At 37.9% G+C, this 21,128-nt stretch overlaps 1 protein-coding gene across 7 annotated transcripts in view; it reads right to left on the minus strand.

Moving 5' to 3' along the window:
* The window catches only part of SYNJ1 (synaptojanin 1), a 120,852-nt gene that overhangs the window by 56,489 nt on the left and 43,235 nt on the right, over window positions 1-21,128 (minus strand). For all 7 annotated transcript variants that reach the window (XM_036743171.1, XM_036743172.1, XM_036743173.1 and 4 more), the window contains exons 7-11: window positions 20,918-20,979; window positions 13,465-13,561; window positions 8,887-9,056; window positions 6,731-6,812; window positions 1,109-1,261 (exon numbers count right to left, since the gene is read on the minus strand). In XM_036743171.1, coding sequence (XP_036599066.1) covers window positions 1,109-1,261; window positions 6,731-6,812; window positions 8,887-9,056; window positions 13,465-13,561; window positions 20,918-20,979 — 564 coding nt within the window. The remainder of the gene's footprint in view (window positions 1-1,108; window positions 1,262-6,730; window positions 6,813-8,886; window positions 9,057-13,464; window positions 13,562-20,917; window positions 20,980-21,128) is intronic.

Below are 21,128 nucleotides of genomic sequence, written 5' to 3' on the forward strand. Positions count from 1 at the left end.
CCTTCTTAGCCCATCTCTTCAGACTGATTACACGAGACTCTCCATCATGCCCTCCACATCACAGTCAAAACTGGCTTCCCTTACAAGACATTCTATTTCTTATCTACATGACTGTAATGGTCATTTAAATTTGAAGATCTTTCTCACCCATTAATAGGCGCATGTGATCTGCTTATGTCACAGGAAGCCTAAGTCACATGTGGTAGGAGGAGCTTCCTGAAGGAGAGGAACAGGAAAGGATGGAGCAGGAAATTCTCCCACTGGTTAGAGCTGAGGGAGAGAGCAGACGTGTGCTGGCTGTTCTGTGAATGATTGTTGGTGGCAAGGCCCTAGAAGGGGGCAGGAAGGTTATGGGATAGCTTGGCTGTGGTATTGTGTTTCAGGTTCTTTGCTGTTATAAATATAACAGGACTTACTGGTTCTGGAATTTTCTCACTGCTTGGATGGGTTGGACTTACTGGTTTTGGGATCTGGTTCTTTGGTGTCTGAATAAATGGTTTACTTCTTCTACCTTCTATATGGAGAGTCTCTTATATTTTGTGATACAGAACTACACAGGCATATTTACAATTATCGTCTATATTGTGATTATTGCCTTGCTAATACAATGGCTTACCACAAGGTCCAATACCAATACCAATTCCAATACCTGGAATGTTTTTTCCTTTTCCTCTACTTCTTGGAATTATCACTAGATCTCTTCAAAGCTCAGCTCCAGTGTAGCTTTCTGATGGCACCCCCTTCTAGTTATTAGTATGTCTCATATCACATACACCCAAAATTATTTTGTATTTACTTCATACACACACACACCCATATATATATATGTATATATAATATAGTATTTATTTATATTTGTACCTGATGTTATTCCTAGTAGAATGAAAAAATCTTTGAATTTCATGCTTCTCTTGATTCTTGTGTTTGAAAGTCAAATTTTCTATTCAGCTCTGGTCTTTTCACTGAGAAAGTTTGGTTTTTAACATTCAGTGCTTAGTGCATAATAGGTATCTAAATACTTGTTATGCTAAAATTGGGTTTGACAACATTGAAAATGGAAAGTTATTGCATGTAATGCCCTTAAATATTCTTTTTTTTCTCTTTTTACCTTAGCCTTGCCTTCCAAAGCTCCAGTGCCTGCATAAATTTTGCTGATTGAGTCACCATTCACAGACCACATTGACCGAAAAACTTCTTGGAAACGAGTCACCAACTGAGGCTTTTCAGCTAAGCCCAAAGCTTCCAGTTGTTTGGCTAGTATCTGAAACAGAAAAGTAGAAATTTTATAGAAAAAAAGATTTTATATTATGATCTGAAGGTTTCAAATACTACCTCTAAAGTGAAAAAGAAACAGCCTCCTGACTTATTATTGGAATAGTATTTTTGACAATGATTTTTAGATCTATTTATCCAGCCCTCTCCCAGTCTTCAGTCTTATACCTCCAATGGCCCATTGGACAACTTGAACTGGAGGTTCCACAGATATCTTAAAACTCAACATGTCCCAAAGTGAGCTCACATCTTTCCCCACAAACCCTCTTCTCTTCCTAACTTTCCTATAACTATCCAATGATGCCACTATCCTCCCAGTCACCCAGGCTGAGTTTAGGTGTCATTCTCAACTCTTTACTCCCTCTCACCTCTCCTCCCTCATCCAATATGTGGCTAAGTTCCATTGATTCATAATACCATTTGTATGTGCCCCTTTCTCTTCTCTGACACTGTCACAACCCTGGTGAAGGCCTTCATCACCTCTTGCTTCAGCTTTTTCAACAATCTGCAGATTGGTTTCCCTATATGAAGTCTCTTTCTACTCTAGTCCATCTTCTACCCAACTATCAAAGTGATCTTCCTCAAGTCTAACCAAGTCAGTACCCCTTTTCTGTAAACTCCAGTGGCTCCCTATTGCTTTCAGGATCAAATATAAAATCTCGTTTGGCTTTTAAAGCCTTTCATAACCTGGCCCCTTCCTACCTTTCTCATCTTCTAACATCTTATTCCCCTCTACAAAACTGCAATCAATGACACTGGACACTGTTTCTTGAATAAGACACTCCACATCAGTCAGTCAATAAACATTTATTCAGCAGCTACTATGTGCCAGGCAGGATGCTAAGAACTGGGGGATACAAAGAAAGGTGAATGACAGTCCCTCCCCCTTAAGGAGCTCACAAGCTAATGTGGAGCCAATATGCAAACCATTATCTACAAAAATAGATACACATATATGATAAATAGGAAACAATCAAGAGAGGGAAGATGCAAAAATTACTGTATTTCACTGCCTAATTGTCGCAGATTTTATCATGATTTTTCTGCAAAAAAGTGGTTTAAAAAAAAATTTGTGCCAGGATTACTTGTCTTAATTTCTGCTGGTCCTGCAACAACTTTTCACTCACTGAAAACTTTCTTTCCACAGCTCTATTTCCATGCTACTCAGCTTGAAGCCCACAGAATATATTTACCCATAATCAGGAAGAAATGCTTCCCATGTTAATGTATTGCTGGCAGACAAACTGTATAGTTCAGCTAGTACAGGAAGATGCCCTTACTATATCATGTGACTTACTCCTGGCAGCCTCACCTGTCCACCTGCTCCCCATGCACCTATGGCTCTTCGTTGGATTCAGTGATAGTACTATTAGTACTGTGGCGCTCTAAACAAACCACACAAGTTGGCTTTTGGAAATATACTAGCCTCTAGGCCCACAAAGTGTGAGAGATAAATGTGTATCCATATGCCACTGGTGAATACACTGCTGCTCTGTTTATCTTTTAAGAGGCATGACAAACAGAATTATACCATGAGATGACTACTTGATGAAAGGCTTCAAACCACTTTGGACTAGAAAAACTGGGTGTGGCAGTTATTCAGTGGTGATGATTATGTGGTGAAATATGGTAAAAGGAATTGAAAAAGACTTTCTGTAGAAAGGAGAGATTTTAGTGGGAACCAAAGGAAAAAAGGGAAATTAAGAGGCAAAGATGAGGAGGGAGAGTATCCAACTCCAGAGGAAGGGCCCAGAATGCTGGGAGGTGTAGGGTCTAGTCTAAAGAAGAGCAAATAAGGGGCAAGGGACTGGAGGTCAAGGAGTAAATGAAGAAAAGGTCTGGAGTTAGAAGGTAGCAGGAGAGGTGAAATAATAATAAACTGTGATCAGATAAGGGAAAGTCTTAGGAGCAAGGAGGCTGTTAATCATTAAAAGAAAATTTCAGGAAGATTATCTAAGTCTATAGACCTCAGAGTAGGGTCCTTTCAGAGCTTTGGGCAGTTCAGGTGAGTGAGCAAGAATGAGAAACTGGAGCTCAGATACTCTCAACCCAAAGCAGGACACCAGGCTGGAAACCTGATGGAATGGTGCTCTCTCCTCTCCCCTCCCCTCCCTTCCCCTCAGTAGAGGGAGGCTGGTAGGATGGGAAGGTGTTTCTCCTCTTCCCATACGAGGCTGAAGCCCAGGCAGGTGACATATGCTGCTAAAATGAAATTGCCACAATGGAGCTCTCTCCTCACCATAGTGGCAGGAGACTGGAACACTGTTCCCTTTCAAGAGAGGCTAGAGACTAGGCAGGTAACAGCCCAGGATGGTAAGATATTCTCTTCTCCCTTTTCCTCCAAAGGATGGAGATCAGGCAGGAAATGCTCACAGCTTGATGTTAAGGTACCCTCTTCAACTTTTCCCATGCCCACTGGAGGATGGAGACCAGGCAGGCTGAACTGAGTGGCAAGGTGCCTTCTTCTCCTCTTCCTTCCAGAGCAGTGGTGTCAAACTCAAATAGAAAGGGATCCCTGCAGGTGCATATCGACTTACAAAATCACAAATTAACATTATGTTGTACTGTATTTTTATTTTGTTAAATATTTCCCAACTGCATTTTAATCTGGTTCCAGCTTACTCAGGACTTTTGCTACCAGCAGTGAGTTTGATATTCCTGCCACAGGGAGACCTAGCAGAACACCCCTGGTAGGTCCCTGACCCCTCCTCTTCCCACACTCTACTGGAGGCTCCATGTATATTTTCACTGACTGTATCCCACTTATTCAGCATTCTTTGGTATCCTCCCAGACTACTTTGAAATCTAGGTATCATGGCTAATTTTAGGAAAGTTGCTTACTGAAGATAAAACATTCAGACCGTGTTGAGGGCAGGGTTCCTAGCTTTTTTTGTCAGAAGCTCTGGAAGGGCCTGGAGAGTAGAGAATGGAGAAAAGGAAAGAGTGAATGTAGCCACAAAGACTCTGAGCATGGTGAAGATAGTGAAGGAAAGAGTCACGGCCTCTGTGCATAACACAATGCCTGGCACACAGTAGGTGCTTAATAAATGCTTGCTGATTGTTGACTGACTAGCTGGAAATCTAGAAGGGAGAATGGCAATAGTAACTAGTTTGGAGATTTGCTAAGAAACCCCAAACTTTTGCTTGGGGACCCCTAATTTAAAGCCATTTGAAATCTACAAAATATTAAAAGACCTAGAGGAAGGACTCCAGCAAGTAGATCCTCCAGGTAAGATTTATGGAAGAACAAGAAACACTCCAAATGAAAATTCAAAGGCTAAGTTGCAAAGACCAAAGGAATGAGGTGGGAACAAACTTGAACAAGATCCTATTGTAATGCAAATGTTAACTGTTCAAAGACAAATAAGCAAAATAAAGCCATTTACTACAAGGCAGCAGCTGACCTAACACTTCTTTTTAAAGACTGTGAAAGTGGACTGACATAAAGTGAAAGCCCTACACTTCTAGTCATTCATAGATGAATAGGTATATCCGAAAATTCTGTTCAATAATTACTAAACACCTATTATAAGCAAAGAAGGATCTGCAACTCAAACCCAAACCAATCCCCACCTTCAAGGAGCTTAAGTCCAACAACAAAATGTAAATGGATAATTAAATGCAGGATAACTGGAGGAAGGGAAAAGCCCTTAAAACTAGGGGGCAATCAGAAAAGGCTTCCCACAGGAGATGGCACAAGGGCTAAGCCTAGAAGGAAGCCTGGCATTCTGAAAGTTAGAGGAGAAATGTGGAATTGGGGAAGAGCCAACAGGCCAGTTTGGCTAGAGGTTACAATAGAATGGGAAGGGAAATACAGTAAAATAACCTTGGCGAGGCAGCAGCCAGACTGTGAAGGGCTTTAGATGCCAAGCTAAAGAATCTGTATGTGATCCCAGAAGCAGGAGGGAAGCAATGGAGAGATTCTTGAGCAGGAGAGTGCTAAAGACATGTTTGTGCTATAAGGAGATTATTTGGTAACTACGCTGAGGAGTGAAGATGGAAGAAAAGTTGGAAGCCTAATTATGAGGCTCTTGTAATAGAATGGGTCAGAGGTGATAAGGAAAGGGACGTGTCCTGAACTATGAATATGAAAGAAGTTATGGGGAGTAGATTCAATGAGATTAGGCAAATGTCTGGATGTGGGCGATAAGGGGGGAGACTCAAGGATGTCTTGAGATTGTAAAGCTGGGTGACTATCAGTTAGGCAACAAGCAACAAGTATTTAGTAATACTTAGTATTATGCCAGGCACCCAAGATGCTCACATCCTAATGGAAGAATAAATGAAGCAATTTTTAAAGCATTTACTATGTACAAAACGCTGTGCTAAGTGCCTGGAGATACAAATAGAAAAGTAAGACAGTTTCTGCTCTCAAGGAGCTCACATTCTAAAGGAGAAGACAACAGAAAGGAAAGGTTTCAGCTGCAGGTCAGACTGAAAACTCCCATGATGCTTAGAGTGCAGTAGCTAAGCAGATGTTAATATCTCTTGTTTAGTATCATTTCTACTGATAAAATAATGTCAGTTTTTGATGCTGAACCACTTGATAGTGCCATCATTTTTTTTCTCAATCTTTAGTAGCTGTGGCTGTTTTGGGAGATTGAGTACTTCAGAAAATCACAAATGACACATGTATGTAAATAAAACTAAAAAAAAAATTTACTGAATCATAAATGCATAAATACAACATATCATTAATCTATTTTATCATTTACTACTATAAGTATACATACATAAATTTATTATAAACAGTTAAATTTTGTTAAAAGTTTCAGTGCACTAAAGAACTACAGGCTCCCCACTTTGCGTCTCTACCATCCAGACTCAAGTCATGTGATTTTTCTTTTGAAGTGATTGTTCTATCTTGGTAGGAAAAGGAAATTTGTGAAGCAGTCACTGCAGTTACATCAGCAACTCTGAAGACTCTGCATAGTGTGTTAGACTCTTCCGTAGACACTGCAATTATTTTATGGGTGAAGTCTGTAGTTTTACTTGTTTTACATATTAAATAAATATAATCAGAATTATTGAAAACAAAGGTTTGGGGTAGGTGGGGCCTACAGTTATTTGCAGTTTTTCATATTTGCGAGGGTCTTGCCTCCTTAACACCTCCCCCCAACCCCATGTTGAGGGATGAATGTATATATTTTTAGCAGGCTATTTTAAAGATATACTTCACAAATGGATCACAGAATGTTAGAGCTAAAAGAGACTCTAAAGATCGTCTGTTATAAACTCTTAATTTTACAGATAAGTAAGCCAAAACACAGAAGTGGTGACTCACTGGAGGTCACATAATTCAGTAACACAGCCAACCTTAGCACTTTTTTTCAAACTCATTCCACTACACCACAGCTTGTATATTAAATATCTGAACAGGAATATAATTCATCGTTAAAACCAATGGAAAGCTATGTGACTACAAACTCAGGATACCAGTGTTTGAAGGTTTTCTTACCTCTAAGCCAAAGAAAGCTTGCACACTATTTGTCCTATCTAGACAATCCAAGCAGTTTGTTCGAATAGTACCATTCTGAGATCTGTATCAAATTAAGCAAAATAAGGCAAATTGATAAAATTCATCAATATAAACAAGGCAAAGGTTAGATGAAAATCCAGGTAACCTAATCGACAGCATTATCAACACATGCTCATCTTTAAAGGTTAATGGGTCGCATCAATTTTGGGATAGCTAAAAAAAGCATTCATTTGAGAATGGCTAAGCAAGAATTCTGCTAAATGAATTTAATGGAAAAATCATTGTGTCATAAGAAACCTCAAATATAAGGAATTGAGAGAATGGGGAGATTTGTATGAACTTAAGAAGAACAGGAATTTGTACAATGACAACAATTTGAACAAAGAAACTGAAAACAGTGTAACTGTAATGACCAATCTTGGTCATTATTGGTGGGAAGAAGGTGGGGGGGGGGTAGGGGAGGGGTGGAGAGAGATTATGTGTATGATATGTTACATACTTTGTCAGACACAGTTCATTTATTGGTTGGTCAAGTTTAACCAACTTTAAAAAAATTATCCCAAAGGTAAATGCTCTAGGGTGAGGGAGGAAGGGATACATTCGGAAATGACCAATACAAAATTTAAGGTTATCAATAAAAATTTAAAAATAAAAGACAAAAAAGTGGGTTGTAGCTAGATAGCTATACCAAAAATTAGAAATCTGGCATTTGCACTGAGGAAAAATAATCTTCTGCCATTTCACGGCAAGTTTTTCTTTTATAGCCCTCCTATTTTGTTCAATTTCAATAATACATACTCAAAAATGCTCATATATATATATATATATATATATATATATATATATATATATATGTAGTCATATTTCATGTTAGGAAGTTTTCAAAATTCTAGCTATGCCTGAACAATTTTCAGGCCACTGATACAAAATAAAATTTAAACAGAATCAGAATATCATGTTAAAATACTGAGACTCATCTACAACAGTCTCAGTTTGGAAACATGACTATCAATAAATTTTATTCTGAACTTATGTCTCATAGCATTTTCCCTTTTTATTTCCAAAGCTAAAATGATTAAGTTAAAAACTGACACCAAGGCAACAATTTATTTTCACAGGCATCTGGCAAAAGTTCCTCAGATACAATGGGTATATTATTAAAATTTTGCTCATAAGCTCTCTCTAAACTAATGGAAGTCACAGTCCAATTAAAAAACCCCAACTACCTTAATATTTCTATCTTAACTTTCATTTTGATATACTTAATGGCAAAAATTGTGTGTGGAATGTGGTGGGAAGGGAGACTAAAATAGACCTAATTCCAATCTCAAACAGACCATTTTATCTTGTCTTTTCCCTTGACATTGAGAGGCCTATGCAACAGGGAAGTACTATGCTACATAAATCTGACCAACACTATCTAAACTACAAGTTTTTTAAGCAAGGAGCAGACTAAATCATATTTTTATAAACTATACAACAATGCAAGCAACTAAAGTAATTGAAATAATAAAAATGAGGTAATTCATGGGAATAAATTTTCACTTTGTAGAACCTACGATGGGATAAGTGGAACTCACATCTGCAATATTTAAACTGTCATACAATGGAGGGGGGCGGCGGGGGGGGGGGGTAGTGGGGAGTGGAAGTAGCATATGCCTCTTTCCAAAGGATTAGTATTTAATACTTTCTATCAAATAGAAAAGCTCAGAATCAGGATATTATTAGATTGAATGAGAATATCACCATATTCTTTCATCAAAGATAAAATCAGAATTGTTTTATATCATGAGGAAAAAATAGTTTAACCTTTTCTCATTAAAGAGCTTCCTTAAGTATATCTTAGAAAATGATGATTTTAGCAAAAAAGAAAACATTGAAATCATTAAACTTCAGTTTTGTAATCTAGATAAGGAAGACATCCTTAGCTTAACTTAACATTTTTTGAAAGTAATGGAAGCATAACTTTATATTTCTAATGAAAATGGGAATGAACATAGAAATGAAATATAAATGATTAACTACCGCAAGTGAAATTTTTATTGTAAACATTTATTCTAATGAAAAATTTAATAGCAGTTAAAAATTATAATGCGATTCTAATTTAAAGAATACAGAAATAAAATAATCCACACCTCTGAACTTCAATTCCATTGAAATGAAAAATCCCAGAGTCTAAGAATTTTTGGACTTGAGGCTTAAGCACACTATGTAATTTCTCTACTTTTCCTCCTTTAACCATTTGATGATAGTCAAAATTGATCATTTGTACATCAGCGGCATGTTCAGAAGCTTTCAAGTGGCTCTGAAAAAAAAATACTCTATATGAACTCATAAACAAAGATTCAATGAAGCACTGATAGATTATTTATATGTTGCTATAAAGCTAGCCTATCTCTTTAAAGTCCAATCAGTATCTATCTTCAAACCATTCTAATTTTTATAGTAGTCATAAAATCAGTATGCTGATGGTAAACTGACAAATTACCTGTTAATCCAGTCTAACCTAACTATAACTACTCATGTGGTCTCCAGTGCCTTCAGTGATGACAATTAACATCACAGAACCCAACACGCTATTTTTGCCAGGATCGATAGAGGAAGAACTGATTTAAACCACCAGTACTCCAATTTGTTCAGAAAGTTTAATAACTAGATATACCTACAGGTAGAAACAAGAGTCAAATGTTTCCCCTCTAAGAAGTAAAAAGGCTTTCAGTTGAATTAATGGAGTACAAATTAATCCTGCTTCATTCATATAGTCTAAAATACTCAAATGAGTCAGGAGGTTCCCTTCCACTACAAACATCACAACCTATCCAAGCCTGCTAATTTCATGTGACTCTTGCTGTCAATGTTCTCCCAACTTCAACAGCGGGGATCCACCCAACATATTAAAGGCCTCCCTTGCTTTCTCCTTACATTGCAAGGATATTACAAGCAGAGCACTCTGGCTGTCCAACTGTTGTTATCTCCCATTCTTGCCACAGGGCAGGCCCATTTCTCTTTCTAACATACAATTCCTATATTATACAATTCCTTGATGTCCTTTACACTTTTTATTTGGGGCTCATTGGTTATATATTGCAGCCTGTTCTCATCCACCAGGTGTCTCTCCATTGCCCTCTGTGTGATACTCACTTCTAGTTCTTCAGCACCAGGGATATTCACTGAGCCACTGCCATGTAGCAAGACTGGTAAAATATTACTATTGAAAGACAGTCCATTGATTTCATGGGAGTCAGTAAGAGATCCCTATAATTTCCTGAAAATAATCCAGCCTATGTTCTTCTTCCTGTTCAACTCCTCCAGTTCTTTGTCATCTGTATTCTTTTAGACGTACATATTGTCAGAGAAGTTTTAACCAAATGGAGTGTTAAAATCTGGGCAATTTTGCATCCTCTTGGTCTTTCCTGATTGGATAGACAGGCCAAACTCCTTTCAATGATTATACCTCTCTCCCAGGAAGCTCTACAATATTCACTGAATAATAAAAAAAGTCATAGATCTAAAGCTAGAAGGGACCTCTGAGGCCATCAGAGTATAGGCCTTCATTTTACAAATGAGGAAACTAAGACTTAGAGAGGTATAATGATCTGACCATGGTCACAGTGAGCTGGAAGGGTGAGATTTGAAACAAGGTTTTCTGACTCCAGAGCCTCTCTTCACTGAATGACACTGCACTGGGAAGACTTTTATTGTCTCTTCCCTGGAGCAGATCCACCACAGTGAAAATCTATGTGATGGGTACACATCTTCCTTAGTGTTGGCTGATATTTATTAAAGGATCATTTCAGACAGTTATTTCTGCTAAATCTTCCACAGAATCTTGAATGATCTTGATGAAGAGATGTGAGACCCTTTTTTTTTGTAAAAGAGACTTTAAATTGTTTTGTTCTATCTATCAAATGCTTTTTTTTTTGTAATCAAAAACACACACACTGAAATCTTATATTCCCTACACCTGTTGATTAATTGTAAAACAGTAAAGATGTAGTCTAGTGCTGACTACTGCTTTGTGGAAAGACTGCTTGTTCTCCAGGAAGATGCCCTTGATTCATGTATAGATTATTCCAAAGACTTTGTATAGATGGATGAGTTATTGATCTCTTGGCCACCTTTTTTGGTATTAATGAAGTGTGAGATTTTTTTTCCCATGTCCTTCCTATCTTTCCATCCTTTAGATACCTTGCATATAGCTCACTCAATATCCTCACAATTGTACTGTTTCTAATGTGAACCTTTCTTTATATTGATACTTGGTACAATCTGGATGTTTCTTCCATCTTTGTACTCTTTAGTGCTACCTGGCCATTTATAAGCACCTCAGGACTGTGATGTCAGGATCTAGGAATAGTGGTTTGACTATCCTTGACATAGAAAAGTTTGTTCAAGTGTTTTTTTGCAAATATTTTCCATTTTTCTTATGTTTGTAATCCTCCTTCCATCACAATGCTTGAATGCCCTTGGGATGATTTTGCTTAGTTACATATCTTACTAAGCTTTTAAACTGGTTTTACCCTCTACTGCCTCTTTCTACATTATGAGATGATACTGCTCATAATTATCCATCATCTTTCTCCATAAAATTTTACAAATGAGTTTATATTTCAACCTGGTGTTACCTTTTGCAGCCATCCGTCTTCATTTGTTAAGTAAATCAGATATTTCCACACTATGGTACTTTCTGAGCTCTTGGTTTTCAATTAATTTACAGTTACTTTTAGATGAAATTATTACAGTTTGTGTCAATGTTATTTCTGCTTTCCATTTAAATGATTAATGATAAAAATTCCTCTAAGTTATGTAAAATATCTCAAAATCTTTATTCTTGTTCACTGAATGCTGATTTCTTACATTTAATTTCCTCCTAATTTCTTAACTTGCTGCAATACTTTCTACTCTGACTTTCCGATTATGCCCCAGGAAGCTCATTCCTCAGAAAATCTCATCATCCAAGATTCCATCGGCCTTGATGGAACCTCACCACCACCCCTCAGTCCTTCTGATTGGAGGGTGGAGCCATAAACTTCAAAATTTCCATTGAAATAAGGAGCTCAGCTCAGAACTCTCCTCATTTCTTAACTGGCTGCATTACTCTGGGACTTCCACCATCCCTCCCACATCTGGTACCTTTCACTTTTTAGCTTCCTTTTGTGTGTCGTCTTCCCATTAGATTGTAAGCTCCTTGAGGGCAGAGACTTTCTCTTTTATATTTGCATTCCTGGTGCTTAGCACATAGTAGCTGTTTGATAAACGTGTATTAATTAATGCAGAAATAGAAAAATAATTCCATCTTCTAATCATTATATTAAATTGCATTTTAGGGAACATTTTCTAATTTTTCATTAATTATCCATTATTCCAATGTCCATTATTTATTTCTCCTCTTTAAAATGGGGAAGCAATATTTTTCTTTTTGTCATGTCAGCTAATAACATTCTTAAAGAGTTGGTTCTGCTTGTTTTATTTTAGTTATTTTTATTTGGAATTCTTGTGCTCTTTCTCTGGTTTCAAGATATAGTGAGATCTTAAATGATTTCAAGTACGTTTTCTCCAGTTCATAAAGGTATTATCATCTTCATGATTTCTGGTATTTGTTGCTATTCCACAATTGTGATTTTTACATTACAATTGTAATTCAAGTTTATATTCATCTGTTTCACTGTTAACATGATAGTGATTCTGATATTATTTATCCATCCTGATTATCTTTCCAGAGGGATTAATTAGTATACAACAAAGCTGAACCTTGTTTTGTTATTTATTACAATTAATTCTAATCCATTTTATAGTATTTCTCTCCTTTTGTTCACATACCTAAAAGTTTCTATGAGAATATACCCAGAATCAATATTTGGAAGTTTAGCTGACTAAATCTGGATAAAGCTATCTAATCCCATTCCAATTCCATTGTTGAGATGTAAAGAAAAACAAAGGACCTCTGGCATTACTTTGAGGTACTATTCAGAGAAGGATTTGTTTCTGTTTCTACAATAAGGAAAAGCCAAATACTGTGGTTGCTAAGAAGGAGGTAGGAAAGTGAAAACAAATGGAAGAGGAAATGACTAATTCCGCTGGCAGGGGATTAAATTTCTCTGCCTTAACTCTTTTAACCTTTTGATGACAGCCAAAGTTCATTGTATGAGTATCACAGTCACAAAAATGTTAAGAGAGCTCAAATAAGGTATTCAGCTCATTGGGTATAGTCTCTTTGGAGAATTTATGGAAGGACCTATACAAGATACACTAAGTATGAATGCATGATGTACCTATTTCTATGAGTTCGTTGGCCCAATGAAGTGTTTAAGTAAGCAGACAAGGAGATCAGCACATTCTTTCATTTTGTATAAAATAATCAGAACATTCTGAAGGGATGAGAATAATTGAGGTAATCAGGGACAATTCTGACAATCTTCTTATATAAGATTTTTACCACTGTACTCCAAAAAACTCTTTATGAAATTTAAAGGTCTCCTGATGATCCTACTTCATAGGGTTGTTGGGAGGATAAAACAAAATGTATATAAAGAAAGAACTTCTTAAATCTTAAAGTGTTCTATATAAATGCCTGCAATTATCATTAATAGAGCTTCCAATACTTTTCTCAGGAAGTGACTGCCATACTTAAGCACCTAGTTATCTTATTTTATAATGGCTATTTAAATCTTCTTAAATTTTTTAAGAACCAGAGAAGAGCTAATCATACATACCTGGAAAGTTTTACTTAGCATATCCTCACCTTCCTTAGTCCCAAGTAAATTTACAATGATTTGTTTGCCATATAAATTTTTAAGTGTTCTAAAATGCCTATTGAAGAAATAAAGATAAAATCAGTACACTTAATTCTATAATTAATATAATGCTATAATTTTATGCTATAAATTCAATATATAGATACCACAATCTATACAAAACACTCAAATGGCAGTATGTCTAACTTATGGACCTGATAAATTTGGGCAAAAATAATTTCAAATTCATTTCTATTTGAATGTATAACCATTTATTATGTATCCATTATGTATAAAGCACCTGGGATACCAATATGAACATCAATCAATAGAGCTTACATTCTCATGGGAGAAAAAAGGAAATCAAACATATACACAAACAAGTTAAGCACAAAACAGAAGAATGTGATAAGGTCAAAAGAGAGTAACAAGAAAATTTAGAGAGAAAGATAGAGGCCAAGGAAAGGAGGGGAAGGCAAGTCAGGGAAGGCCTCAAAGAAGTGTGAGAACGTGGGTGGGGCACTGAAGGAAGGAAAGAATTCATAGAAACAGAAAAGTAGAAGATACAGGAGATATGGGAAAGTAGTTCTCATTAATTCACGGGAGTAGAAGAAAGTAAGATAAGACTGTCAAACAATTCTAAGAAATAGAGTATGTAAAGAAGCATAGTATGAAGAAGGCAAGAAAGGCAGGCCCAACTTTAAGAAGCTTTAATATAATATAACTTAACAAACACATATTAAATAGCTATGTGCAAGGCACTAGGGAAAGACACATTAAAAAAAAAAAAAGTTCTGCCCTCAAGAAGCTACATTTCCCTGGGGGAATAGAAATAGATAATTAAACAGAAAAAATTTGAGGAGGGTGAGAACACTAAGGACTAGGAGGATTAGGAAAGGCTTTTTATAGGAGGTGGCACCTTGACGGCAGTTAAATGATCTAGAAGGTGGGGGTGAAGAAGGTGTGCCTTCTAGCTACGTATGAAAACCTGGGCAAAGACACTAAGGCAAAAGATAGAACACTGAATTTGGGGAATATCAAGTGGGCCAATTTGGCCCAAACAGAATCAATGATGATAATGGCGAACATTTATAATAGTATTCACTATGTGTCAGGCACTGTGCTAAGAGCTTTCCAATTATCATCTTATTTAATTTCCACAACCACCATGGAGATGCGGGTGGGGGAGACTGGGTGTTATTATCTGCATTTTATAGTCAAGGAAACAGGCTGAAACAGCTTAAGTGATGTGTCCAGGATCACACAGCTAGTAAGTGTGAAGAAGGATTTGAACTCAGGTCTTCCTGAATCAAGGCCCAGCACTCTATCCAGTTGTACCACCTAGCTGCACGAAGGATAGCAATGTGAAATAATCCTGGTGAAGTAGACTGGAACAAGACTGTGAAGGGCTTTAATTGCCAAAATGAGGAATTTGTATTTTATCCTAGAGGTAATAGGGAACCATGGAAGCTAAAACAGGAGAGTGGCCAGGTCAGAGCAATGCTTTAGGAAGATGACTGTGACAGCTGTGGGACGTTACGAATAAGAAGAGATTGGTGTTAGGGGAAACAATTATGATAAATAAGAAGAGGCTGATGTTAGGGAAACCAATAATGAGGCAACAGTCCAGAAGTGATAAGGGCCTTAACTATGATGGTAGCTGGTGAATAAAGAGGAGGAGAAATGTTATGGAGATGGTGGGGATGTAAGGAAAAGTGAACAATCAAAAGCGACTCCAAAGTTGCAAACTTGAGTGAATGGCTGTACGCTAAAATAAAACAAAAAAGGCATATATGAAATTCTGGAGGAGGGATGAGGGAAGGCAAGATAATGATTCTGGATGGATGTGCCACATTCAAAGAGCCAATTCTGGATACCCAGGGAAATATCTAGCAATGCAGCTGGAAATGGGGCCTAGGAGTGAGAGAATATTTCAGAAGCTGTATAAAGGTTCAACTGGAGAGGAAAGAGAGGAGAGGAATTTGTATTATTATAATAGTTTAGAGAGATGTGTTGAGGGCTTAAAACAGAGTGATGGCAGTGGTAAGAAAGAGAAGGTCTTCCATCTAAGGAACAGTAGTGTGATAAGGAACCCACAAAAATGTTTTTGCCCATATAATTTCACATGGCCTGAATCTGACTCTCAAGGAACTCTTCAGTAAGATAAGCAGGTAGCAAGGTAGTAAAAAGAGTCTATCCACTCTGAGCTCCTCTCCTTCCCAATTCCATACTACAAATCATCTCTTTTGCTCTAGTCTCAGGAGATGACTTTTCTCCTCCTAAAATCAACCCCTCTCAAATGAAATCATACATGTATAGCACTTGGCAAACTTTAAAACACTATATAAATGCTAGCTATTATTATTATTATTTTATAGTGCTGCCCTGATCTCATCTCCTCTGAAAGCCTGCTCCTGCAAACCCCCTTTTTCTCTAGTTTAAACCTCTCTTTAGCCATTGACTCCTCCCCTGTTGACTTCAAATATGCCTAGGTATCTCTAATCTTTTAAAAAATCTCCCTTTAACCTCATCATCCCCTCAGATTTCCATCTTACATTTTTTCTCATACCATCAGATTCTTTAAAAAGACTTTATCTGCTGCCTTCATTTTCTCACTTTCCACTCACTTTTCCCTTTGTAATTTGGCTTTATCACCATTACTATACTGAAATTGCTATTTCCAAGGTCAATGATCTTTTTATTGATAAATCCAATAGCCTGTTCTAGGCCTACCCATCCTGACCTCTCAGTAGTGTTTGACACAGCTGACCACGCGACCCCTTCTCCTTCTGGATACTCTTCTCCCTGGGTTTTCATGATATAGCTCTGTCATGGCTCCCTTCCTACTTAGCTACTTAGAAGACCTCTCAGTTTTCTGTGAAGGATCATCATCTATTCCACTGCTCTGATGCACTGGTACACCCTCAAAGCTTTCTCCTAGGGCCTTTCTTTTCCTCTCTCTACACTCAACTTTCTTGATGATTTTACCAGCTCCCGTGGGTTCACCTTATCTTTTTGAAGATAAAGGAAATCACAGATTTAGAGCTGAAAATGGCCTCAGATAACATCTAGTTCTATCCTCTAATTTTACAGATAAGAAAACAGAAGCCAAGAGAAATTAAGTGCCCAAAATCACATATGTTAAGAAAGTGGGCCCATTTTGAAGATGGTGGCTGGAAAGCAGGGACTTGCGTGAGCTCCCCACCAGGTCCCTCCAAAAACTTATAAAAACGGCTTTGAACAAATTCTAGAGCTGCAATACCCACAGAACAGCAGAGGGAAGCAGGGCTCCAGCCCAGGACAGCCTGGATGGTTGCTGGGTAAGGTCTAGCGCACAGAGCTGGGAGCGGAGCAGAGCCCAGCATGGGCCGCATCCGGACCAACCAGACCGGGAGCCAGGCGGAACAGGACCCAGTGCCCTGAATCAGTGAGCTGTGGCAGTTAACAGACTTCTCAACCCACAAACACCAAAGACAACAGAGAAGGTTAGTGGGAAAAGTTGCTGGGACACAGTGAAAGGAGTTCCCAGTTCAGCTGCCAGGTGGGCAGCAGAGGTGGTGCAGCTCTGAGGACAGAACTACAGCTGCAGTTGCTTCTGGCCCCAGGCCCACCTAGTGGGAGGAAATAAGTGGCGGATCAGAGCGGCAGTGCAGAGCCTGCTTAAGATCTGAGTCCAATCCGGGTTGGTGGTTCTTGGGAGAGGTAGAGTGCTGGTGTGGCAGAGCTTGCTGTGTAGAAATAGCTCTGAAAACAACAGTGCAACCCCTCAAGCTTGGGACAAAATACTCTCTACTCTTCAAGCAGTCATATCCCGATGAAAAATTCAAGGATCAAGTGGTTGGCTGGGAACATGGCCAGGCAGTGAAAACGGACTCAGATTCACACTCAGACTTTGGAATCTTTCTTTGGTGACAAAGAAGACCAAAACATACAGCCAGAAGAAGTCAACAAAGTCAAAGAGCCTACATCAAAAGCCTCCAAGAAAAACATGAACTGGTCTCAGGCCATGGAAGAGCTCAAAAAGGATTTGGAAAAGCAAGTTAGAGAAGTAGAGGGAAAATGGGGAAGAGAAATGAGAGTGATGCGAGAAAACCATAAAAAATAAGTCAATGACTTGCTAAAGGAGATCCAAAAAAATAGTGAAGAAAATAACACCTTAAAACATAGAGTAACTCAAATGGCCAAAGAGCTCCAAAAAGCCAATAAGGAGAAGAATGCTTTCAAAGGCAGAATTAGCCAAATGGAAAAGGAGATCCAAAAGACCACTGAAGAAAATACTACCTTAAAAATTAGACTGGAGCAAGTGGAAGCTAGTGACTTTATGAGAAATCAAGATACTATAAAACAGAACCAAAGGAATGAAAAAAATGGAAGACAATGTGAAATATCTCATTGGAAAAACCACTGACCTGGAAAATAGATCCAGGAGACATAATTTAAAAATTATTGGACTACCTGAAAGCCATGATCAAAAAAAGAGCCTAGATATCATCTTTCAAGAAATTATCAAGGAAAACTGCCCTGATATTCTAGAGCCAGAGGGCAAAATAGAAACTGAAAGAATCCACCGATCACCTCCTGAAAAAGTTCCCAAAAAGAAAACTCCTAGGAATATTGTTGTCAAATTCCAGACCTCCCAGATCAAGGAGAAAATACTACTAGCAGCCAGAAAGAAACAATTTGTGTATTGTGGAAATACAATCAGAATAACACAAGATCTACCAGCTTCTACTTTAAGGGATGGAAGGGCTTGGAATATGATATTCTGGAGGTCAATGGAGCTAGGATTAAAACCAAGAATCACCTACCCAGCAAAACTGAGTATCATGCTCCAAGGCAAAATATAGACTTTCAATAAAATAGAGGACTTTCAAGCTTTCTCAGTGAAAAGACCAGAACTGAATAAAAAATTTGACTTTCAAACACAAGAATCAAGAGAAGCATGAAAAGGTAATCAAGAAAGAAAAATCATAAGGGACTTACTAAACTTGAACTGTTTTGTTTATATTCCTACAAGGAAAGATAATGTGTATAATTCATGAAACCTCACTATTAGGGTAGCTGAAGGGAATACACACACACACACACACACACACACACACACAGAGGGGACAGAGTGAGTTGAATATGAAGAGATGATATCTAAAAAAATACAATAAAATTAAGGGATGAGAGAGGAATACATTGAGAGAGGGAGAAAGGGAGAGATAGAATGGGGTAAATTATCTTGCATAAAAGTGGCAAGAAAAGCAGTTCTGTTGGGAAGGAAGAAGGGGCAGGTGAGGGAAAATGAGTGAATCTCGCTCTCATCAGATTTGACCTGAGGAGGAAATAACATACACACTCAATTGGGTATCTTACCCCACAGGAAAGAAGGAGGAAGGAGATAAAAAAGGGGGGACGATAGAAGGGAGGGTGGATAGGAGAGGAGGTAATCAAAAGCAAACACATTCGAAAAGGGACAGGGTCAAGGAAGAAAACTGGATAAAGGGGGACAGGATAGGAAGGAGCAAAATATAGTTAGTCTTTCACAACATGAGTATTGTGGAAGGGTTTTACATAATGATACACATGTGGCCTATGTTGAATTGCTTGCCTTCTGAGGGAGGGTAAGTGGGGAGGGAAGAGGGGAGAGAATTTGGAACTCAAAGTTTTAAAAGCAGATGTTCAAAAAGTAAGTTTTTGCATGCAACTAGGAAATAAGATACACAGACAATGGGGCATAAAAACCTATCTTGCCCTGTTACAAGAAAGTAAGGGAAAAGGGGATGGTGGGGGAGTGGGGTGACAGAAGGGAGGGTTGACCGGGGAATGGGACAATCAGAATATATGCCATCTTGGAGTGGGGGGAGGGTAGAAATGGGGAGAAAATTTGTAATTCAAACTCTTGTGAAAATTAATGCTGAAAACTCAAAATATTAAATAAATAAATGATTTAAATAAAAAAAAGTGACAAACAGGATTCGATTCCAGGTCAATTTCAAACTCAATGCTTTTTTCCATTTTATCATGTTATCTTCACCCCTTTCCCCTTCCCACACCCACTTTGATCTGTCCTCTAGGTCAAGTCTGACCATGCCAGTCCACTACTCATGAAGCTTCAGTGGCTCCCTATTATTTTTTGGATAAAATGCAAACTCTGTTTAACATTAAAAATACTTCAGTCTGGCTTAAGTTTATGTTACTAGGCTAATTATATATAACCCTAAGGTTCATATACGCTCTGATTCAGGTGAACTGGCCTTTGCTATTCCCTACTTTATTTCCTATCAATATTTTTGTCCCTCACATCTGCTATGTGCTCCCTCCTCAGCCATATCTCTTTGAATTCCCAACTCCCTACAGCTCAAGGATCATGACCTTCAAGAAGCCTTCCTTGATTTCGTTTTCAGTGTTTTGTCACCACAACCATGTCCTTACTTTGTATAGAGCCTATATTTGCTATCTTTGAACATATTCCCCTAATAAGGAAGGGATTCCCCTAGGAACATATTCCCCTACGAGGAGGGATGCACTAACTTTTGTGCTGGTATCTTCAATGTCTAGCACAGTGACTGGCACATGGTAAGCACTTAATAAATACTCATTGATTGAGTCCTGAATCTGGAATCTAAGAACCTGGCTTCAGACACTGGCCCGACTACTATGAAAGACAATGTGGTCTAAAGTGGAAGGAACAGGGATGGAATTTGTAGTAAGAGTTGGCCTTGAATCTTGCCTCCATTAATTGTTTGTATGATGATGGTTCCAAATCTCATTTTCCTCCCCTATAAAATAGGGACAATTATACTTACTTTATCACACTCACAGGGTTGCTGTGAGAGAAGAACTCTGTAAACCTTAAAGTGCTATATAAATGTGAGTAGTAGTTATTTCTTACCAATGCAGCAGCAGAATGCTATTTTATTTCTACCTTTGTAAGCTCCCTGTTGAGTTTGTGGACTATGCCTTGTGTCAGCAGATATCACAAGCCATCAAGTATCTTCTCCAGGCAGAAATATGCAAGTTCACTTATCTTCATCTCTACAACTTTCTTCCTTGCATGGAGAAACTATACCATCTTAGCTTACAGAGGGTTAGTTCCACCTTCAATTCCATAGGCTTGACTTTTTGAGAAAGAGCCCAAATCTGTACCCTCTGCCATTAGTGACAACACAGAAATAGTAGGCCAATGGAAAAGACACACGGGGATAAGACAAAACAAAAACAGAGACAAAAGAGAGACCCAGTTCTGCTGTCCTTAGAGATAATGGCTCTGAATGCCTGGAGCTTCCATTTTAAAGGAAAGTTCATGGTAAAAGAAGACTTGAATTACAGATTTTACTTTATACCCAAATTGGCTAAATTGAAATCCCTAAAAAATACTTAGTTTCTAAATTCATAAAAATAAAACAATTACCCCAAAAAAAACAAAAATAAAAGCTAATTTTACCTGTCAAAAGCAGGTGCATTGGCTTCAAATCCCCTTGACATTCGAACACGATGAGATCCCACCTTGAAAAAGAATATTATATTTAATCACATAAGAAGTACATGTAATAAATTGGCAGACTTAGAGCTGGAAGGGACTAATATTTAGTCCATGTCTCTCACTTTATAGATGAAGAAAATGAGGCCAAGGAAGATTAAATGACTTGCTTAGA

Source organism: Trichosurus vulpecula, chromosome 2, assembly GCF_011100635.1.
Source record: "Trichosurus vulpecula isolate mTriVul1 chromosome 2, mTriVul1.pri, whole genome shotgun sequence".
NCBI classification, from domain to species: Eukaryota; Metazoa; Chordata; class Mammalia; order Diprotodontia; family Phalangeridae; genus Trichosurus; species Trichosurus vulpecula.